The sequence below is a fragment of the Lissotriton helveticus genome, chromosome 6, assembly GCF_964261635.1.
Source record: "Lissotriton helveticus chromosome 6, aLisHel1.1, whole genome shotgun sequence".
Classification (NCBI taxonomy): Eukaryota; Metazoa; Chordata; class Amphibia; order Caudata; family Salamandridae; genus Lissotriton; species Lissotriton helveticus.
This window is the reverse complement of record NC_136067.1, coordinates 1,330,784,018-1,330,803,050: the sequence shown is the minus strand read 5'-3', so window position 1 is coordinate 1,330,803,050 and position 19,033 is coordinate 1,330,784,018. Positions and strand designations below refer to the sequence as shown.

Below are 19,033 nucleotides of genomic sequence, written 5' to 3'. Positions count from 1 at the left end.
GCCAAGACAGTGAAGGGGCAGGAGAGAGTGAGGCGGAAACTGAGGAAGAGTGGAGAGGCCAAGACAGTGAAGGGGCAGGAGACAGTGAGACAGAAATAGAGGAAGAGTGGAGAGGCCAAGACAGTGAAGGGGCAGGAGAGAGTGAGGCGGAAACTGAGGAAGAGTGGAGAGGCCAAGACAGTGAAGGGGCAGAAGAGAGTGAGGCGGAAATAGAGGAAGAATGGAGAGGCCAAGACAGTGAAGGGGCAGGAGAGAGTGAGACAGAAATAGAGGAAGAGTGGAGAGGCAAAGACAGTGAAGGGGCAGGAGAGAGTGAGACAGAAATAGAGGAAGAGTGGAGAGGCCAAGACAGTGAAGGGGCAGGAGAGAGTGAGACAGAAATAGAGGAAGAGTGGAGAGGTCAAGACAGTGAAGGGGCAGGAGAGAGGGAGACGGAAACAGAGGAAGAGTGGAGAGGCCAATACAGGGAAGGGGAAGGAGCGAGTGATACAGAAATAGAGGAAGAGTGTAGAGGCCAAGACAGTGAAGGGGCAGGAGAGAGTGAGACAGAAATAGAGGAAGAGTGGAGAGGCCAAGACAGTGAAGGGGCAGGAGAGATTGAGACATAAATAGAGGAAGAGTGGAGAGGCCAAGACAGTGAAGGGGCAGGAGAGAGTGAGGCGGAAACTGAGGAAGAGTGGAGAGGCCAAGACAGTGAAGGGGCAGGAGAGAGTGAGACAGAAACAGAGGAAGAGTGGAGAGGTCAAGACAGGGAAGGGGAAGGAGCGAGTGATACAGAAATAGAGGAAGAGTGGAGAGGCCAAGACAGTGAAGGGGCAGGAGAGAGTGAGACAGAAATAGAGGAAGAGTGGAGAGGCCAAGACAGTGAAGGGGCAGGAGAGATTGAGACAGAAATAGAGGAAGAGTGGAGAGGCCAAGACAGTGAAGGGGCAGGAGAGAGTGAGGCAGAAACTGAGGAAGAGTGGAGAGACCAAGATAGTGAAGGGGCGGGAGAGAGTGAGACAGAAATAGAGGAAGAGTGGAGAGGCCAAGACAGTGAAGGGGCAGGAGAGAGTGAGGCGGAAACTGAGGAAGAGTGGAGAGGCCAAGACAGTGAAGGGGCAGGAGAGAGTGAGACAGAAATAGAGGAAGAGTGGAGAGGCAAAGACAGTGAAGGGGCAGGAGAGAGTGAGACAGAAATAGAGGAAGAGTGGAGAGGCCAAGACAGTGAAGGGGCAGGAGAGATTGAGACAGAAATAGAGGAAGAGTGGAGAGGCCAAGACAGTGAAGGGGCAGGAGAGAGTGAGGCGGAAACTGAGGAAGAGTGGAGAGGCCAAGACAGTGAAGGGGCAGGAGAGAGTGAGGTGGAAACTGAGGAAGAGTGGAGAGGCCAAGACAGTGAAGGGGCAGAATAGAGTGAGGCGGAAACTGAGGAAGAGTGGAGAGGCCAAGACAGTGAAGGGGCAGGAGAGAGTGAGACAGAAATAGAGGAAGAGTGGAGAGGCCAAGACAGTGAAGGGGCAGGAGAGAGTGAGACAGAAATAGAGGAAGGGTGGAGAGGCCAAGACAGAGAAGGGGCATGAGAGAGTGAGACGGAAACAGAGGAAGAGTGGAGAACCTAAGAACAAACTGCAGGAAGAAGCTGCCTCAGCCATGTCTGGAGGATGTAAGAAGGGATCGACAAAAGGCCATTCCTGGCGAGGCAGCCATTGTTCCAGTGTCGTCCCCTTTACATGGTCAGTAGGAGCAAGTGGGAGGAGGGAGTGGGAGAGGGGTGTGAGATAGATCAAAACCTTTAGAGTGATCAGTGGCCGCAGGCTGCCAGTGGGAGGGAACGAGCATATGGCGAGCAGCGGGGGAGTCTGGTGCGAGGCGTGGGGGAGGGGGAGCAGGCATATGGGGTGTGAGTGAGGCCAAGCGCGCGCCTGGGGAAGCTTTTACGCTCCAGTACACAACATGCATTGTAGGAAATCCGGCTTGTTCAAGAGAGTTTGGTCACATTTAATAGGTTTCGAGCAATAAATTACTCGACCTAAAAAAGCTGATAAGTGGATGACCTTGTTTAAGTAGATTTTCAATATCACTTTTGTCATGAATCTTTGGATGTTCTTAACACCACTTTGTCCTTATGTATCCGAAGATATGGTTCTTGAGTAGTGAGTGGTTGTATTTTACAGACCTTCCTTGGCGAGGTGAAGATTTAGGAGCTTGAGCTGTGACTTTGCATTCTTTCGAATGGTGATGTCATTAGTTGCATAAGTACTACATTCATGTTTCATGTGGGCATGGATGCACTCCTTGGAGGTGCCACCATTTCTGCTTCCTTAAGGAAGTGTTTTCCCACTGCTGCAGTGAAGAAACTTCTCCCTAGAATACCTCTACTGCATAATACAATTGCTGCTAGGTGAACCATGATAGAGGCGTAGGAGAGGTGCTTGACTAGCAGTTTTGTTATGTACCCAGCAACAGTGACAAGCTTTGTCCAGTCTCTGTGTTCTGCTTTGTTGCACCAGTGTACAAATCTCTTCCACTCAATGCTGTAGCATTTCCTTGTAGATGGTCACCTTGCTGCCTTCAGGATCTCTACTACTCTCCTTGGCAAATTGAGGGGACCAGATTCAACGTCCTCAGGAGAAATGCTGCCAAAATGAGCGTGTCTGGTTCTAGGCGCCATAGCTGTGTCTCCTGCATTGTCAGCAGGTCTCTACATGTTGGGAGTGTGAAGTATTGTCCTTGGGATTTCGCCATTAGGTCTGATCATGTCTGTTGAGCCCACTATGGGACTATCAGGATTAGGGCGAAATGCTACTGCCTGCACTTCTGGATCACCTTTGATAACATTGGAATTGGAGGAAAGGTGCAAGCAAAATTCTCTGACAATTTTATTGACAGGGAGATTTGTTTACACCTTCCCACCAATTCCAATTCCCCAGTGACTCTGGATGGTAGAACCTGGATGCGTAGTTTTGTCATTTTGTGTTCTAGTGTGTTACGGATAGGTCTATTTGTGGTGTCCCCATTTTTGGAAGATCTGCATCAGCACTTATAATTTTAGCTTCCACACGAGTGTGGTGTTTGGTTTCCTGCTTAGTCTTTTCACTTCTGTGTTTTTCTCTCCCAGTAGGTGTATCGCTACTAGCAATATCCTGCTTTCTATCGCCATCTTCAGATCTCCTCGGCCAAGGTCGATAGTGGAAAATACTTTGTTTCTCCTTGTTCAGATAGATTAGATTGTGATGGTGTTGGCTGTTTGAACTAGAACTGTCCATCCCGTTCTCTACTCCACACTTGCTTTGACCCTTTTGTCCACTGGTGTTGCCTTTGTGGTCTCTGAGTTCAGGATATCTCCCAGGAATGTTTTCTTTTTGTCTGGGTTCTGTGACGATTTTGTGTGATTGGTGAAGAAACCTAGCATGTGTAGGTTTTGTATGCCTTTGTTGATATTCTTCCTGCACTGGGTGCTTGTCTTAGCGATCACTACCCAGTTGTCCATGTATGGATAGACATGTATTCCCCTTCATTTTGAGATGTGCAGTGACAACAGCTAGGTATTTTGTGAACACTTGTGGAGCTGATTTTATTCTGAATGGTAGGATCTCGAATTGGTAGTGTGTCTTGTCTACCTCGAATCAGAGGAATTGTTTGTGTCATCTGTTCACTGATATGTGTAGATAGGGGTCTTTAAGATCTATGGTTGCCATCATGTCTTCCTTTCCTAACAGAGGGATCTTCTTGGATTTGTGTGTTTTATGAACTTCTTTAGTGTCCCTTGGTACAGTACTGGTTTTAATGTCTTGTCTGATGTCAGCACTAGAAAGTAGTTCCAGTACAGCCCTTTGGATCTTTGTTTTGGTGCGACCAGTTCTATACCTTTTTGGTTTAGTTGTTCTTCCACTTCCTGTTGTAGCCGTTAGCTTCCATTATTCTCTTCTCCTTTGGTAGTATATTAAAGGTAACTTTGTTAACTATATGGAATAGCCATATCTTATAAAATTAAGAATCCATTTGTCGGAAGTTATCTTTTCTCCATTCCAGCAGGAATCCTCTGATTCTTCCTCCTAATGATGGCTGGTGTAGGAGGGCGTTCTGGGAGCAGTCACTTGTTTGTATGGTCAGCCCTTTTGGGATTCCCCTTGTTCCCCTTCAGCGGCGGCGAAAGGGCCGTGTTCTGGCTTTGATGTGGCTGGTTCATTGGACACCTCTCTGTACTGGTCCAGCATACTGGACAACATTGGGATGAACTGGATCTTCTTCGTGGCATTAGTGTTTCTAAGACTAAGAATGCTTCTCACTGTTCCTCATCAAGCTGAATCCCAGAATTATCTGTAGCTCTCTTCCTTGGGAGGAACTAGTTCTTCTTCTGGTCCAGTATTAGTGTTTCTAGGTCGAAGAATACCTCTGACTGCTCCTCTTCAAGCTGGACCCCAGAACTACCTGCAGCTCTCTTGATAACTATGTTGTATACAGTGATGTCAGTCGGTGGTGATGGTTTGGATGGGATTCTACCTCTTTATCTGAGAAGTCTACATAGATTGCCTTCTGTTCATCTGTCGGCTCTCCCATTTGCGAGGGTTCGTCCTGTTGTGCTTCCTCCAACTCGAAGAAATCAGTCTGCATTTCCTGCTGAGGTTCTGGAATGACTGGGCTCTTAACTCTTCCTTTTGATTGATTACAGCGCCAAACTCCACCAAGGGCGTCTTCCTGTAGGCGTCTACCTCAGCGGCTTCTTCTCCTCCATGTCGAAGTCAAGGTCAAAAAGCTTGTCGAAGTTGAGCACATGGTTGCCTGTGGGTCACCGCCCTTTGGCGTTCGTGTCGAGCAGGTTTTCAGTGCTAATGTGGACTTGGTACTCTTGACCAGTGTCAAGCTGCTGTTTGCCGTCTCCCTCTTGTACCCCTGACTCACGGGCAACTCAATCACCTGCTCAAGGCCTCGTTCCTCTCCTTTGGCTTTCTCCATCTCTTCCAGGATGTCCTTTTCCTCGCTAGATAGAACAGGATCCTTTAAAGACTCCTGTTTTCTCTGTAGTGATGCCATGGCATATTGTGCCCACCTGTGCATCTGCCTTGCCCTGATCGACTTCAGCTAGAATTCTGCACATACTGCACAGTCCTCCAACCTGTGGTCCTTTGGGAGGCAGACATTACAAACCTCAAGAGTGTCTTTTTGGGCACACTTTGTGGTAGCTCTTAGGGCAAAACCTAAAAGGGGTGTGCTCCATTTTCCTTTCTCGTTCTTCGACCACGTGGTCTCTGTGCATCTGTCTTCTCACTTTCGGCAGGATATCAGTGCTTTTCCTATACTGGTTTTTGCAGATCCCCTTCCCACGACGTTGGTTTTGATGGAAAAATCTTCTCTTTGGCGTAGTTCCTTCTTTCTCGACTCAGGAGCGCTACTTTTAGCTTCCAGACTCAAAAGCAGAAAAAAGAATCTACAGATAGGACTGTGTCGAAGGCGTAAGTCTGAAGTCACTCAAGAAGGGGTTCAAGCCCAAATGTTTGACGATGCCCCTGAAAAAAAAGGAAGAGAGAATACAAGGAGACAATTCTGGACCCAACCACTAGATGGCGAAATAATGTACAGCATGTGAATCCAGAAAAGATTCATGCTGTACATTTGTGGACATTACCTGTTTGAGACACAGCAAAGAGCTACATGAATTGAGATTGCACACCTTCATCACTTTGGGATGCAACTCTAACGTGTGGTCCTCCATTGAGAAACAACAAAGTATCCTCCCACATATTGAAGGAAACTGCTAGGTGGGTGCTACTTGGGATTCCTCCCTTAGCTGTGCCCACTTTTATATGCAGATCACCTCCCAACGTAAGGTCCATGATACCATACTACCCTGACTGTTGATATAAAGGACGGGAGTAATGTTGTTAGCTAGAATCTAAATGTTAATACCGGAAATGTAAGAGAGATATGCCTTCATTGCAAGACAGATCACCCATAGCTCTAGAACATTTATGAAGGCGCTGCTCATCTGCTGACCAAAGGCCCTGTGCCATCATGTCACTCAAATGGGTACTGAAGGCCAACAAAGAGTTGCCTGTAAACACAGTGACCTGAGCCTGCAAGAGTACTGAAAGGAGGGGAAGGTATCATCCGCCAGTGCGGATACGCACCTGAACTGTGAGACCCTCCCAGTGCTGATATCTCTGTGATTTCTGGTACCACTGAAGAACATTCATCCACCATATGGCATGTGGCACCAACAGGATGCAAAACGTCAACAGGCCAAGCACACTCAAGCCCTACAAAACTGGGATTCATGCCATAGTCAGAAATATCTGAATCCTCTCTTGAAAATCCTTCATCATCTAAGAAGGAAAGGGTTCCAAGTGGTTTCCACACAGTAAAGCATCCCATGAAAGTCAGCCTCTGTGTAGATGAGAGGTGCAATGGTTCAATGTTGATAAAAAAGACCAACTCAGCCAATAGCAGCCAAAAGGGTGTAGGAACCATCCTGAAAAGAAGAAGCATATCAAACTGCAAGGTCACAGCCAGAAAAGTGTCATCACCTAGACCAAGAAACTCAGGCCTGATGTTTTGCAATGCTGGGACTTCACCGATGACTAGAAAGAATTTGGGGTTGGGGACTGGCATTAAGACTACAAATTATCCTGGTAGCAAGACTGTTTCCTTGAGTAACAAGAAGACTTCTCCATTCTAAGGCCCTTTTATTGTTTTTAAAACAAGATCTTTTAGGAGATTGTACCCTTATAGGTGATTTCTCTGTGAATGAAGGAGAATACTTCGTCATCTCCCTGCGGGCCTTGCCCAGAAGCAGGTTGCCCTCACGCTCTCTGGTGACCTTGCAGTGCACAAAGGCACAACAATCACAGACTATGATCAAAGACTCCTTTGGAAGGGACTTCATCTTGTGGAATCGGTGGCAAAACTTGAAATCTGAAAGATTTGGAAGCGACATTTGACTTACAAGGCTAATGCTGAGGAATTGCTTTGGCGATAGACAGAAGAGGAGCTCTTGACTCACATTGCTGTGTCACAGAAAAAGAGACAGGATGTGGTCTAATGGGCTAGGGCGGTCGATATTAAATCTGGGAAACCAGGTTCAAGTCTTGGTAATGAAGCACAACATCCTGTAATTCTGGCCAAATCACTTAATCTACACGTGCCTAACGAAAAAATTAAAGTGTCCTTGTGTAACGTAACTGGTGCTCATGTAAAGCGCTCTGATACCTTCGGGTCAAGTTCGAGCATTATAAAACTCTGGAAAAATAATAACTGATGCCAGCTGGTGACTAATGGACTCGCTATGGTCTTGCTTTGTCCAGAGGTGGAGTTGCTGCAGGAGACACATGGCGCCACCTGGCAGTGCTGAGAAGATATTGCTAATAAAAAGCTGTTCCGGATCAATTAAGATCCTTCTCATGTAGAGAACATCCATGAGGTGAGAAATCTGCAAATATATGTACCCATCTGAACTACAATAACAAAACATACTATCACTGGAGGAAGACCAAAAAGTAGTTTAGATAGTGTAGAATCAACACAGAGAACATGCTGATGTAACACTGCTCAACTGAACTCAATTGGGTCTCTGGTGTCATACAAAAGCAGAGCTTGTCACACATCAACAGGGAAAACCAAAGTGCTGCTTGGCAAACTTGTGAAAGGCGTTTCACTGGGAAAAGCTTAGGTTCCCAAAGACAGCAATTAAAATGTGTAATGTCTCCTTCAGGAAGTAGTTGGTTTCTGGATTGGTATAATCAAACTAACACAAGAGTCCATCAACTTAGACATGGTTCATTTAAAACTAACCAGCAATGTTCCCATTAAATACAGTACACAAAAAAAAATAGAGCAAGCAAGTGGCTTTTTTCCAGTCTAACTACGAAGAGATACTCTGGTCTGGAGGAACAAGAAGATGTACAGTTAGAAGTAAGACTTGTCTTCTGATTTATGTGAACATTAAGCTACCTCAAAATAAATAATGGCTGAATTTAAAAGGTACTCTCACACAAAGCAAAAGGGGAAAAACAGCTTAATAACAGACTCAATCATTTTCATTTGCTGAAATTGCAGACAGTGGAAACTGTTTCAAAAGCCGGTAATTTCTAAGCACAAAATGCACAAACATTACTAGGCGTTTGTGAGATACAACAGAATTATTTCACATCCGATACAATGGGGCTTGCAAAGCTTCACAGAATTCCAGTTCCGTACTGCTTAAAAGATCTGTATAGCTAGAAAATCCATTTGTTTCACTAAGTAAAATTAAATAAGGTAAGTACTATTCATAATACTAAACCAATGTGTAAAATGCAATAACTTAAGCAATAGTCACAAAATATTTTAAGGTTCAAAGACTGATGGATTAAATGAAATGTAGGAAATGACAGCTACAATAAACTGAAAACAAACCAGAGGTAGGAAAGCAACAGCCTTGAAGAACCACAGTATTTCAATGGAATGAATAGTATTGCAATGGAATGAACAATGAAGTATGGGCTATGCACCACAGAAAACTCACAGTGTTGCAAACAGGAGTAAGATTTCCACAGAGCTACAAAACAGAAGCCTGATAAAGCGAGAATAAAGAACTTACTGCTTGGATTCCTCCTCATCCCCATCATCATCTTCTAAATGTGCCACATGTCCCCTGAGGAGATGGAACGAAGTAGCCAGGCAGAATGGATGTTATTAAATTGACTTCATTCATCACAAAAAAACACATTATGGCATGCTATAGCTTAAGGCCTTTCTTTAAAAACTATACAGAATCGGATTACTTCAGCCAGCACATTTTATTCTCCGGGACACTGCTCCATTTCACACAAATTAGGCATTTTCATTTTGACAAGCACCAAGGGAAATATGTATCATTAGGGTGCTGTAAGGATAGCACCATCTGAGACAAATAGGTACAGGGTACACAGAAGAAGAGAAAGGATAAACAACAATTACCGCTGGTGCAGTTCTTCCTCAACTGACTTGAGTAGACTCCTTAAAATAAAGTGGATATGAGACCATTTTCAGTAAAAGAAGCAACAAAGACATTCATACGGTACATTTTTTGCAACTACTTATAAGAAAGGTGAATTTGTGCATCATGTATACAGTACACTGTTCAAGGTACAAAATAATATGCCTTTATTCAACCATTAAATACAAATAATGTTGGGTCAAAACTATTCAAATAACAGATAAAAGTTAACCCTAAAGATGTGCCTTTACAGAACTTTAATGAATTAACATAGCATATGAAATGTAGTTGAATTCGTTAAAAAAAGGAAATATGCAGAAGACCCAGTAGGGAGGTGCAAAGGAAATAGGCAAGTGCACAACAAAAATGCTACGAAATATGGTGCTTTGTTTTGTCACTTACATGCATTCATAAAATACATATCAAATTTTAGGAGCATATGTTAACAAGGTTATGAGCTGGAAGTAACAAAAACGCAAAGTTAAGGATCTCTTGACAGTGGAAACACAAAGAATAAGTTACTTACCTTCGGTAATGCTCTTTCCGGAGGGTATTTTATCTAACAACAGATTCCTCTCCATCTGAATTTATCCCAGATGCCAGACTGTATTTGGAAAACTGAAAGCAGTAGTTCTGCGTGCCAGTCGTCTGACTGGGATCCTGCTATTCAGGACCCCAGTCTATCTACTTTCTCCTTAACTGTTATGTCATGTACTTAGGTACACTCCAGATTGGATACTGGGTTACCCTTGTCAGTCTTTAGTATATGGTACCCATGTACCAAGGGCATAGATACCCCAGAAGACTTCCTTGGGATGAAGCATGTATTATGCCACCCACGAGAGGCCATGTAAAATGGAACTACAGGCCTGACATTGCTGCCTGTGTAGGTTGGTGCATGCCTCACTTACTTAAGATATAGGTTTACTATATCTAAGGGTCACTGCACTTAAAACCTATAAGTCAACAGGCATTTACAATCCTGAGGGCAGGGTGCTTGGTTCTAAGTGAAATGGTGCCACTGCATGAGCAGAACACCCCTGCAGCCTATGGAGTCCATTCTCCCGGGTTGTCAGTGAAGCAGCCATTTACGACATATAGAGTGGCATTATGCGACCGCATTATGACCAACTCTAAAATGGCTGAAACAAACCCCATCATGTTTGGTGTCACCAGTAACCGGTTTGGGAGGCATGATTTCACCCCTCAGAAGCGAGCTTTGTGGGGTCCCTGGAGTTCCCAGTACCAGCCTTCTAAGTCCCTGACATCACAAAATGGTTGCTGCCGTTCAGAGACAAATTTCTGCCATCCTGCTGCTGAGCCAAGCGCGAGCAGGGGAAGGCAGAATAATAGGCATCCTGTCCCAGGGAGGCCGACCACCTCCCAGATAGGATTTGGTGCATTTGTGCTGGGTGAGTGCGCTTGCAAGCGACTGAAAGTCTGCATGAGGGGCACATTTGGTGTCCCTGGATGTAGTCCAGTTTAAAACAGTCCTGGGAGCCGTTGGCTCCCGCTCTGGTGCGCAACTGGACATGGGAGTAACAACCAAACTGTCCAGACCCTCCCCTGGGAGGGTTCCCTGAATCATGCCAACCCTCTTCCGTGGGTACTTAATGGTTTACCTGGCTGTAGGACCTTAGATTCGACATTGACAAAATTCGGAATCAGAAACCACTGAACTTCGACCGTCTGAACACTCTGGACTGTGCTGGACTTCATTCGGTCCCAACTTCATCTCTTTCTCAGTCTGAAGCATCGTCTGTACCCGTGCACCATACAGGATTGATGCAGGACCTGTGGCGCATCAAGGACAACCAACGTTATCTCCCTTGGAGTGAAGGAGTCATTCCCCTGCATTCGCAAGCACCGCAACACTGGTGTCTGGTCTGCTGACCCTGAGCTCCAACGGACTCCGAAGGCTTCAGCAACACAGGAGGTGGGTTTCACCATCCCTCGAGGCACGAGCTGCCCTCTCACCAGGTTTGAGGTCAGTATCCCTTAAGGGGGCTGCAATACCCGAAACCCTGTGCACCATGTACATTTGCAAGTGCATATGCTTGTTGGTGTTTCCCGAACAAGTGCTTTGGGCTCCGAGTAGCCCCAACCTCTAGCACCATTTCCTACCAAGAACTTCGACCCCCTCGCACAGAGTGCTCCGTGGGGCTGTTTGGTGAAATCGTTTGAGGCCCTCCCACGACTCCTGTGCCTCCGAGTCCATTTGAGGGTCAACTTTGCTTTTCTTGGGCTGCCCTGATTGTTCCAGGCTGGCCCCGGCTCCCCTGTGTTTGGTGAGTTTCCTGGACCTTTTTTTCCTTCTGTCAGCGGGTCTTCTTGGAAGTCGTTCATTGGGCGGTTTCTGACGCAACTTTAGACCTATGCACCCAGCTTCGCTGGGATAGGTAACTTGGGTACCTCGGTATCCCCGGGTGGGGGGCTCTCCAACCTTCTGTCTTCCATGGGGAGTCCTCTGCGAAGGGTCCTTAAACTCTAAAACTTCCACCGTGACTTTTCCACAGAATTGTACGGAGCACGCGGTCATGTTCGCACACTACACCCGTCCTCCGTGGGGTCCCTACTTACTCACCTTGGGTAGTTCCTTGAGGTCCCAGCGATTCTACGTCCTCTCAACACTGTCTTGACTCGAGTTGTGGTTCTTATACCATTTTCTTAGTATGTGGTTTGGCCCCCCCCGGAGCCCACTCTGTATCTGTGCTATTTACTCTCATGTCTGTGCTTAAGTATATTGTGTGCTTTGTGATTATCTCTGCGTGGGAGATACAGTGTTGTACTATATGTATGAGTTACTTACCTTCGGTAACGATGTATCTGGTAGAGATGTTGTCTAGCCGCAGATTCCTTAACTTAGAATATCCCCAGGCATGAGACTGGATAGGGAATTTTTTTGTAGCAGCACCTCTGCGCGCCGGGGGACGGCGCACACGACCCTGCCCTGACGTCATTCACGTATGTGACATCAGCGAAGTCATATAAGTCCCTCCCGGCGCGCTGACGTCAGTTTTCTTCGGAGAAACTTTTCCGCGGCACAATGCGGAGCCACCAACCAAAAACTGTGTAAGTATGGGAACAGTGTGAGAGGGATGAAAAATCCGTGAATAAAGGAGGAGGATGGTGGGAGACACCATCTTAAAGACAGAATAGACACTGCCTACACATATAAGTGGAAGCTGTGAGGAAATAGCCATGCTAGCTAAGCGGAGGCCCCTTCCAGAGTGCAACAAGGGAGAACATCTCGACAGACAGAAACAGACTAATAGTGCCATGTGGAACTGTGCTGTCCACTAAGAACGGAACATAGAAAGAAGAACAGTCCACTGTAGGAAAGAATGAGTAGACTGGCCTTTCCCCTCTAAAAACAGAGGTAGGAAACAGAGCACAAAACCGACCCTCATTGAGGATGACCACGAGGAGACCAGGACCTGAGGTAGTAGAGCAGACGGAAGGGAAGGGAACTGGAGAGGAAAACAAATCTCCTTGTGAATCAAAGGCACCATATAACAGGAAAGAGGCCCCTCAGCAGAGGTGAACTGTATATGAAAGCACCAAGGGGAGTGCAAAAATCGGAACCCCTTTGAAATATAACCCAATGGCAACTGAAGAGGCCAGCGGAGAACACCACTAGACAAGGTCCTCGCAGAATGGGGAGGCAGGGTGGGCGTTAAGGAATCTGCGGCTAGACAATGTCTCTACCTGATACATTGTTACAGAAGGTAAGTAACTTGTACATCTGATAGAGACATCTAGCCGCAGATTCCTTAACTTAGATTAGATACCAGTCATAACCCAAAGGGAGGCGGGTCTGCGACAAGATAACAGAAAGCGCCAAGCATCTGATCCGGCAATAGAGTGACGGATAAGGGGGGAAAGCTGTGGCAGAACAGCCCAACAGCAACACCAGCAGCACGAAGAGCAGAAGTCACAGGATAGAAGATATCCGAAAAACATGCCAGAATAGCGCCACACCATACCCTTCTAAAAAATGACAGGTAGAACGGTATGAGCCCTTAACCAGAGCAAGGAAAGAGAGAGGAAGAAGGATCACTCTCCGTTAAATGGCGTACGATGAGTGCATTGAACGAAGCTTAAAATAAACTTGAAGAGATGCAACCAGCGCCTAACAGACTAGCCTATAAAAGGAAGCCGAAGGAGCCGGTGGCAAGAACCTAAAGGCAAGAGCCAGAACCTGAGCAATACGTTGGGAATAGTCAGCAGGACAAGAAGCACGCCAAGCGCACACCCATCCCCAAATGGGTAATGGGGGCAATAGCACCAATCCCCAACCCGCTGGAGCAGGTAGAATATTTTGCCAGCAAACAGCTATAGAGACCTTAAAGTGGCTTACACAGGAACAGAAGAGTGCCGGACCAGGCAGCATGAGGCCAAAGTGAGAAACAACGCACAATATAGACTTGTAGACAGTAATCAATGACCACTGCCATCAAAAGAACTGTCCCGCAGGCGTAGCTTGAACAAGAGGAGGCATATCCGAAGGAAGAGGCCAAACACATCAAATTAACGAATGGTGGGAAAAGTCTCAGAATCCAAGACCAACACTCCAGAAAGACACGTACCGCGTCGAACATCAAAAAGGGAGCATATGTCAGTTTGGAAACCACTCCAGTAAGCGGAAGCAAGGAGGAACCTATGGTCAACTTGCAACAACTCAGAAAAGCTCCCCCACACATAAAGATATTGGTCCAGTACTCGCGGCCTCGACAAGAGGTGGTGACGTATGAAGAGGATACCAAGGCAACCGGCATGTAGACATAAATGTATAAACATACAAGTATGTAGAGACAGAACGAGCCAGGAGCATGAACATGTATATACCGGACCATACCTAAAACAGTAAGGGCAGGTAGGAGTCGTATTGGAAGAGGAGACCATGAAACCTCCAAAGGAGGTGGATCACCATGGTGTATACCGTACAACGGACCACCAATGATGCATGGAGCCCACATGATCTCTAGGCCCAGGTGAGATAAGCAAGGCTATATAATAGCATACAAGTACCCCACATGGAGTATGCATACCCAAACAACGGGGGACACCTCTTAGGGCAATAAGCCAGGCCAAAAGAACGCAGTAACGAACCGGACCTGTGAACTGAGTTCCGAGCCAAAACTACATTTCCGAGCTGAGCCACCGGCTGAATACCACAGTCAGAGGACACAGCAACCTGTGGAACTCGGCCACAGAAGGCCAAGAGGCAGCTGAAAGAAAAAAGCATCCAAGGGATGCCAATAAAAGGGTAAGCACTCTTGACCACAGAAAAATGAAGACGTAAGGCTCACTGCCCATGTTAAACACAGAGCGCATCTAAAGGATGCAAAATGAAAGTATGGCTACTTACCTTCGGTAACGATGTATCAGGTAGAGACGATTCTAACCGCAGATTCCTTCACGTAGAATTATCCCCAGGCGTGAGACTGGATCCGGATTTTTTTTTTTGCCACAGCATCCCAACGCGCCTGCTGGACGGCATCACGCGACTCTGCCCCTAAACGTGACGTCAGCGAGGTCACAAGTCCCCCAACCCCCTCCCCTCCGGGCGCCCCTACGTCAGTTTTCTTCTGATAACTTTTCCACGCCACAACGCGGAGCTATCAGACAAAACTGTGGGATATGGGAACAGTGTGTGAAAGAGCAGAAAAACTGGAAAAAGAACAGATCACAGCCCTGAGCAACCACCCTGCCAGTATGTAGACAATCGATCCCCTGGAGACAAGGAACAAATGCAAAATGTTATGACAACATGTAGCAGGACTACAACCCCAACCAAGAACCACGAAGGGGGAAACAGTTCCAAGACAAACAAGAACAACAAACCTCCAAGGCAACCCCAGCACAGAGTGCGACAACCCCCCAAAGGAACAAAGGGCAAAGGCACGGCCAGATGACCCCAACCCGGAGGTTAGCAGAGGGGCCAGGACCACTAGTAACAAAAGGGGAAGGGAGGGGAGGGAAGAGAGTGAAGGCAAGCCCCAATGGAGCAACCAGAGCAGAGGGGCACAGGAGTACCTATAAAGCCATCCTCCAATGCGCCAAGGAGGAGGAAGGAACAAGAAACAAGACAAATCATCCCATCAAAAGGAGCGAAAGAATGCGCTCACAGACGACACAGCCACCCACCGGGAGGCGAGTGCAGAAGACCAAGCCAAAGGTCCTCGCAGAACGGGGAGGAAGAGCGGACCGTGAAGGAATCTGCTGCTAGAATTGTCTCTACCAGACACATCGTTACCGAAGGTAAGTAACTCGTACATCTGATAAAGACTACTAGCCACAGATTTCTTCACGTAGAATAGATACCCTAGCCATACCCAGGGGGAAGGAGGGTCTGCAAGAGTACTCCACCAACCTGGACATAACAGAGGGCCCCACAGGGGACTAGTCCAACGGACCGGGCGAGGAGCCTCGTCCCCCCAGGCAAGGGGAACCCCACAAGCAGAACACCACCGACTCAGAGAGGAGTGTGGGAAGAAGAAAAGAAGAAGAAGCCCGTTCCCACTCAACAGAGGAAACAAGAGCCAGGCAAGGGGAGGCCGAAGCACCCCACGCCCCTACAAGGGTGAGCCTGAAATAGGGAGGAACACAAAACCATCTCAGGACAGAGAAAATAAGGGCGAAGAAGGGCCCGGACACACCTCAGAGAGGGGTCTGACACACATGTGTCAGACCCAAAAAGAAGCAGAACCAGAGCCATGACACCAGGCCACAGACACCAGGTCAGACCTGGCGAACAGCACAGCGACCCTGGAGAAGGACACCCCGGGGCGCCACCAAGGCATTCCAATCCAGCAATAAGGTAATTGTACCAGCAGCATACATAAACGCCATGGAGAGCAGATGCCCGAAGGCGACCACAACTCCCCAGCACAGAACAAGCTATATAACAGCTACCACTACCTCACATAAGGTATGTTAAGTCCCAAGACATGGGAACCCTCTTAGGAAGAAACTTCCGCTGCAGAGGACAACAGAAAGGACCGCAGGAAAAAACCCCCGCAGAAGGCTTGTCAAGCAGCCAAAGAGAAAAAGACAGAAGGCCTAATCTCTGAGCCAACCTGGTGTAGATAACCCAAAGCGGACAACAGAAAGGACCGCAGGAAAACCCCCCCGCAGAAGGCTTGTCAAGCAGCCAAAGAGAAAAAGACAGAAGGCCTAATCCCTGAGCCTACCTGGTGTAGATAACCCAAAGCAAAAACACACAGTCAAGAAGGAACGGCCAGCACCCAAAAGAGCCACAGTCCCAACAAAATAGGACTCGCAGGCACATGAATCACACAGATCACACAACTGGGGCGACCCGCCCCAACGAAAGAACAGCTCCCAAAAAACAGAGCAACTCACAGGTCACTGAGGGAGAGAAGGAGGAGGAGGCCGGATGTCATCAGGGATGTCATTTGAGATGTCATCAGTGATGTCATGAGTGATGTCACTGACCATGTCATGAGTGATGTAATATGTGACGTCATCAGCAGTGCATTGCAGGCGCACAAGTTATAGTTAGCTGAGCTAACTATAACGGAGGAATTTCAAACGTTTTGTATGAGAGAAATGTTTAGCTAACTATAACGTGTGAAACCTATGTTTTTTTCAATTAATTTCTAAGCTTTTTTTAAATGCTAATTCCTAACTATAAGGTGTGTGAAACCTATGGTTTTTTCAATGAATTTGCAAGGTTTTTTAAATGCTAATTCCTAACTATAACGTGTGTGAAACCTATGGTTTTTTCAGTGAATTTCAAAGGTTTTGTAAATAATAATTTATAAATGTATTATTTATTATGTCTTTCTTTTAATTCTAATTTCTTATATTTGTAATATAAATATTCATATTTATTTTATTGTTTAGATTATATTTCATATTCTTATTATAAAATAATAACAAAACTAAATTGCAAAGACATTTTGGGATTAATAATAGCTTGACGTCGATTGCAAGTATAACACAGCTCCACCAATGCTCTTGGGGCCCTATGCTCACAATGCTGTATCAATCCTTACATCTCCTTCAAGCATGTGCAAGGTTTTGACGCAGCATAAGCTCAAAAGTGACTGAAGCACAAGTTACTACTTGTGTAACGATATATCTGTAAGAGACATTAGTTAGCGTAGATTCCTTACCTTAGAATATCCCCAGGCGTCAGACTGGATCTGGAAATTTTTGCGTAGCAGTACCCTTGCGCGTCGGTAGGCGTCGTCTGCGGCTCCGCGTCCGTCGTCGGCATCGTTGGCGCCGTGATGACGTCGTCAGAGTACTCAGACGCCGCCTCCGAGTGCTGACGTCAGTTCTTAGATACAGCTTTTCCGCGCCAGAAACGCAGAGCCATGTTAAAAACCAACACTGGTGCAATTGAAACTAGGGCCCTGAAGGGGATGACCTTAACCCTAGATATCGGTTCGCAGTACGGGGAGGATGGGTGGGTTGGTAAGGAATCTATCACTAACTAATGTCTCTTACAGATATATCGATATATCGTTACACAAGTAGTAACTTGTGCATCTGAAAGAGACATGTTAGTGATAGATTCCTTACCTTAGAATAGATACCCCAGCAATACAAACCCGGGTGGTGGGTCTGCGAACCAATAATCACACCAGAAAATCCTGGAGGATGGAACGGCCAAAGAAGCCATCCCTCCGGACTTGACTGTCCAGGCAATAGTGTCTTGCAAACGTGTGCAGCGAGGCCCACGTAGCTGCCTGGCAAATGTCCTGCAAGGGCACTCCCCGGCCAAGGGCAGTTGTAGTCGCCGTGACCCGAGTGGAATGAGCCCGCAATCCAACAGGGGGCTCCTTTTTAGCCAAGGAGTAACATGCCTGGATACACAAGATGATCCACCGAGTGATGGTCCGCTTGTGCACCGCTTTTCCCTTCTTAGCGCCCACGTAACCAACAAAGAGTTGGTCATCCACCCGGAACTGGCGTGTGCGATCCAGATTGTAAGAGAGCGCACGTTTTGGGTCCAGACGGTGGAGCCGCTCTTCCTCTTTAGAGGGATGCGGTGGCGGAAAGAAGGTGGGCAAGGTGATAGACTGCCCGATGTGGAAGGCCGTGACAACCTTAGGCAGGAAAGATGGCCTAGTCCGCAACACAACCCTGTCCGGATGGACAGAAAGGAAAGGGAGTTTAGATGAAAGAGCTTGGAGCTCACTTACTCTCCTGGCAGAGGTGATGGCAACCAGGAAAGCAGTCTTCAGAGTAAGAAGGCGGAGAGGGCAGTTGTGAAGTGGCTCAAAGGGAGCGCACATCAGAAATGTAAGAACAAGGTTCAAGTCCCACTGAGGCATCACAAACGGAACAGGAGGGAACATGTGTGTGATGCCCTTCAGAAAACGATTTACAATAGGGGACTTGAACAAAGAAGGTTGATCAGGCAGCCTTAGAAAGGCTGAAAGGGCAGAGAGGTAGCCCTTGATAGTGCCCAGAGCAGAGCCCTGCTGGGCAAGAGAAAGAAGTAAGAGAAGAACCTCAGAAAGAGGGGCAGAAAGTGGATCCACAGCCTTTGCTGTGCACCATGCCACAAATTTATTCCACCTGCAGGTGTATACCGATTTTGTGGAGGGACGCTTGGCTGCCAGAATGACATTACAGACTTCAGAAGGCAAGTCAAATGGCCTCAACTGTCGTCGCTCAATCTCCAAGCATGGAGGTGGAGACTGGACAGGTTCGGGTGGAGGACCGTCCCCTGCTGCTGCGACAGAAGGTCCTCCTAAAGAGGCAGACGAACCGGGGGATCGACTGACATACTGAGTAGCTCTGGATACCAGTACCTTCGTGCCCAGTCCGGAGCCACAAGGATGACTTGGGCCCGGTCGTGCCTGATCTTCTTCAGCACTTTGGGCAGAAGTGGTATAGGCGAAAAGGCGTACAACAGACCGCAACTCCACTCGCGACGAAAAGCGTCTCAGAGCGAGTGCCGCCTTGGAAATTCCAACGCACAGAACTGATCTTATCTTATCTTATCTTAACCAAAATTTGTACAGCACACGTTCACTCGCAAGTTTCTTGGCGCTAACCAAGCGGTCTTAAACACTATGCTCAAAGGGGAGCCAGGTAGACTACGCCATTGTCTGC

General features: G+C 47.1%; 1 protein-coding gene across 7 annotated transcripts in view; it reads right to left on the bottom strand.

The window, feature by feature from the left end:
- The window catches only part of MAP4K3 (mitogen-activated protein kinase kinase kinase kinase 3), a 1,422,157-nt gene that overhangs the window by 758,740 nt on the left and 644,384 nt on the right, over positions 1 to 19,033 (bottom strand). For 4 of the 7 annotated variants that reach the window (XM_078649058.1, XM_078649059.1, XM_078649061.1 and 1 more), the window contains 2 exons: positions 8,917 to 8,955; positions 8,558 to 8,611 (listed from right to left, as the gene is read on the bottom strand). In XM_078649058.1, the coding sequence (XP_078505184.1) occupies positions 8,558 to 8,611; positions 8,917 to 8,955 (93 nt within the window). The remainder of the gene's footprint in view (positions 1 to 8,557; positions 8,612 to 8,916; positions 8,956 to 19,033) is intronic. The other 3 variants (XM_078649063.1, XM_078649064.1, XM_078649060.1) reach the window with 1 other exon arrangement.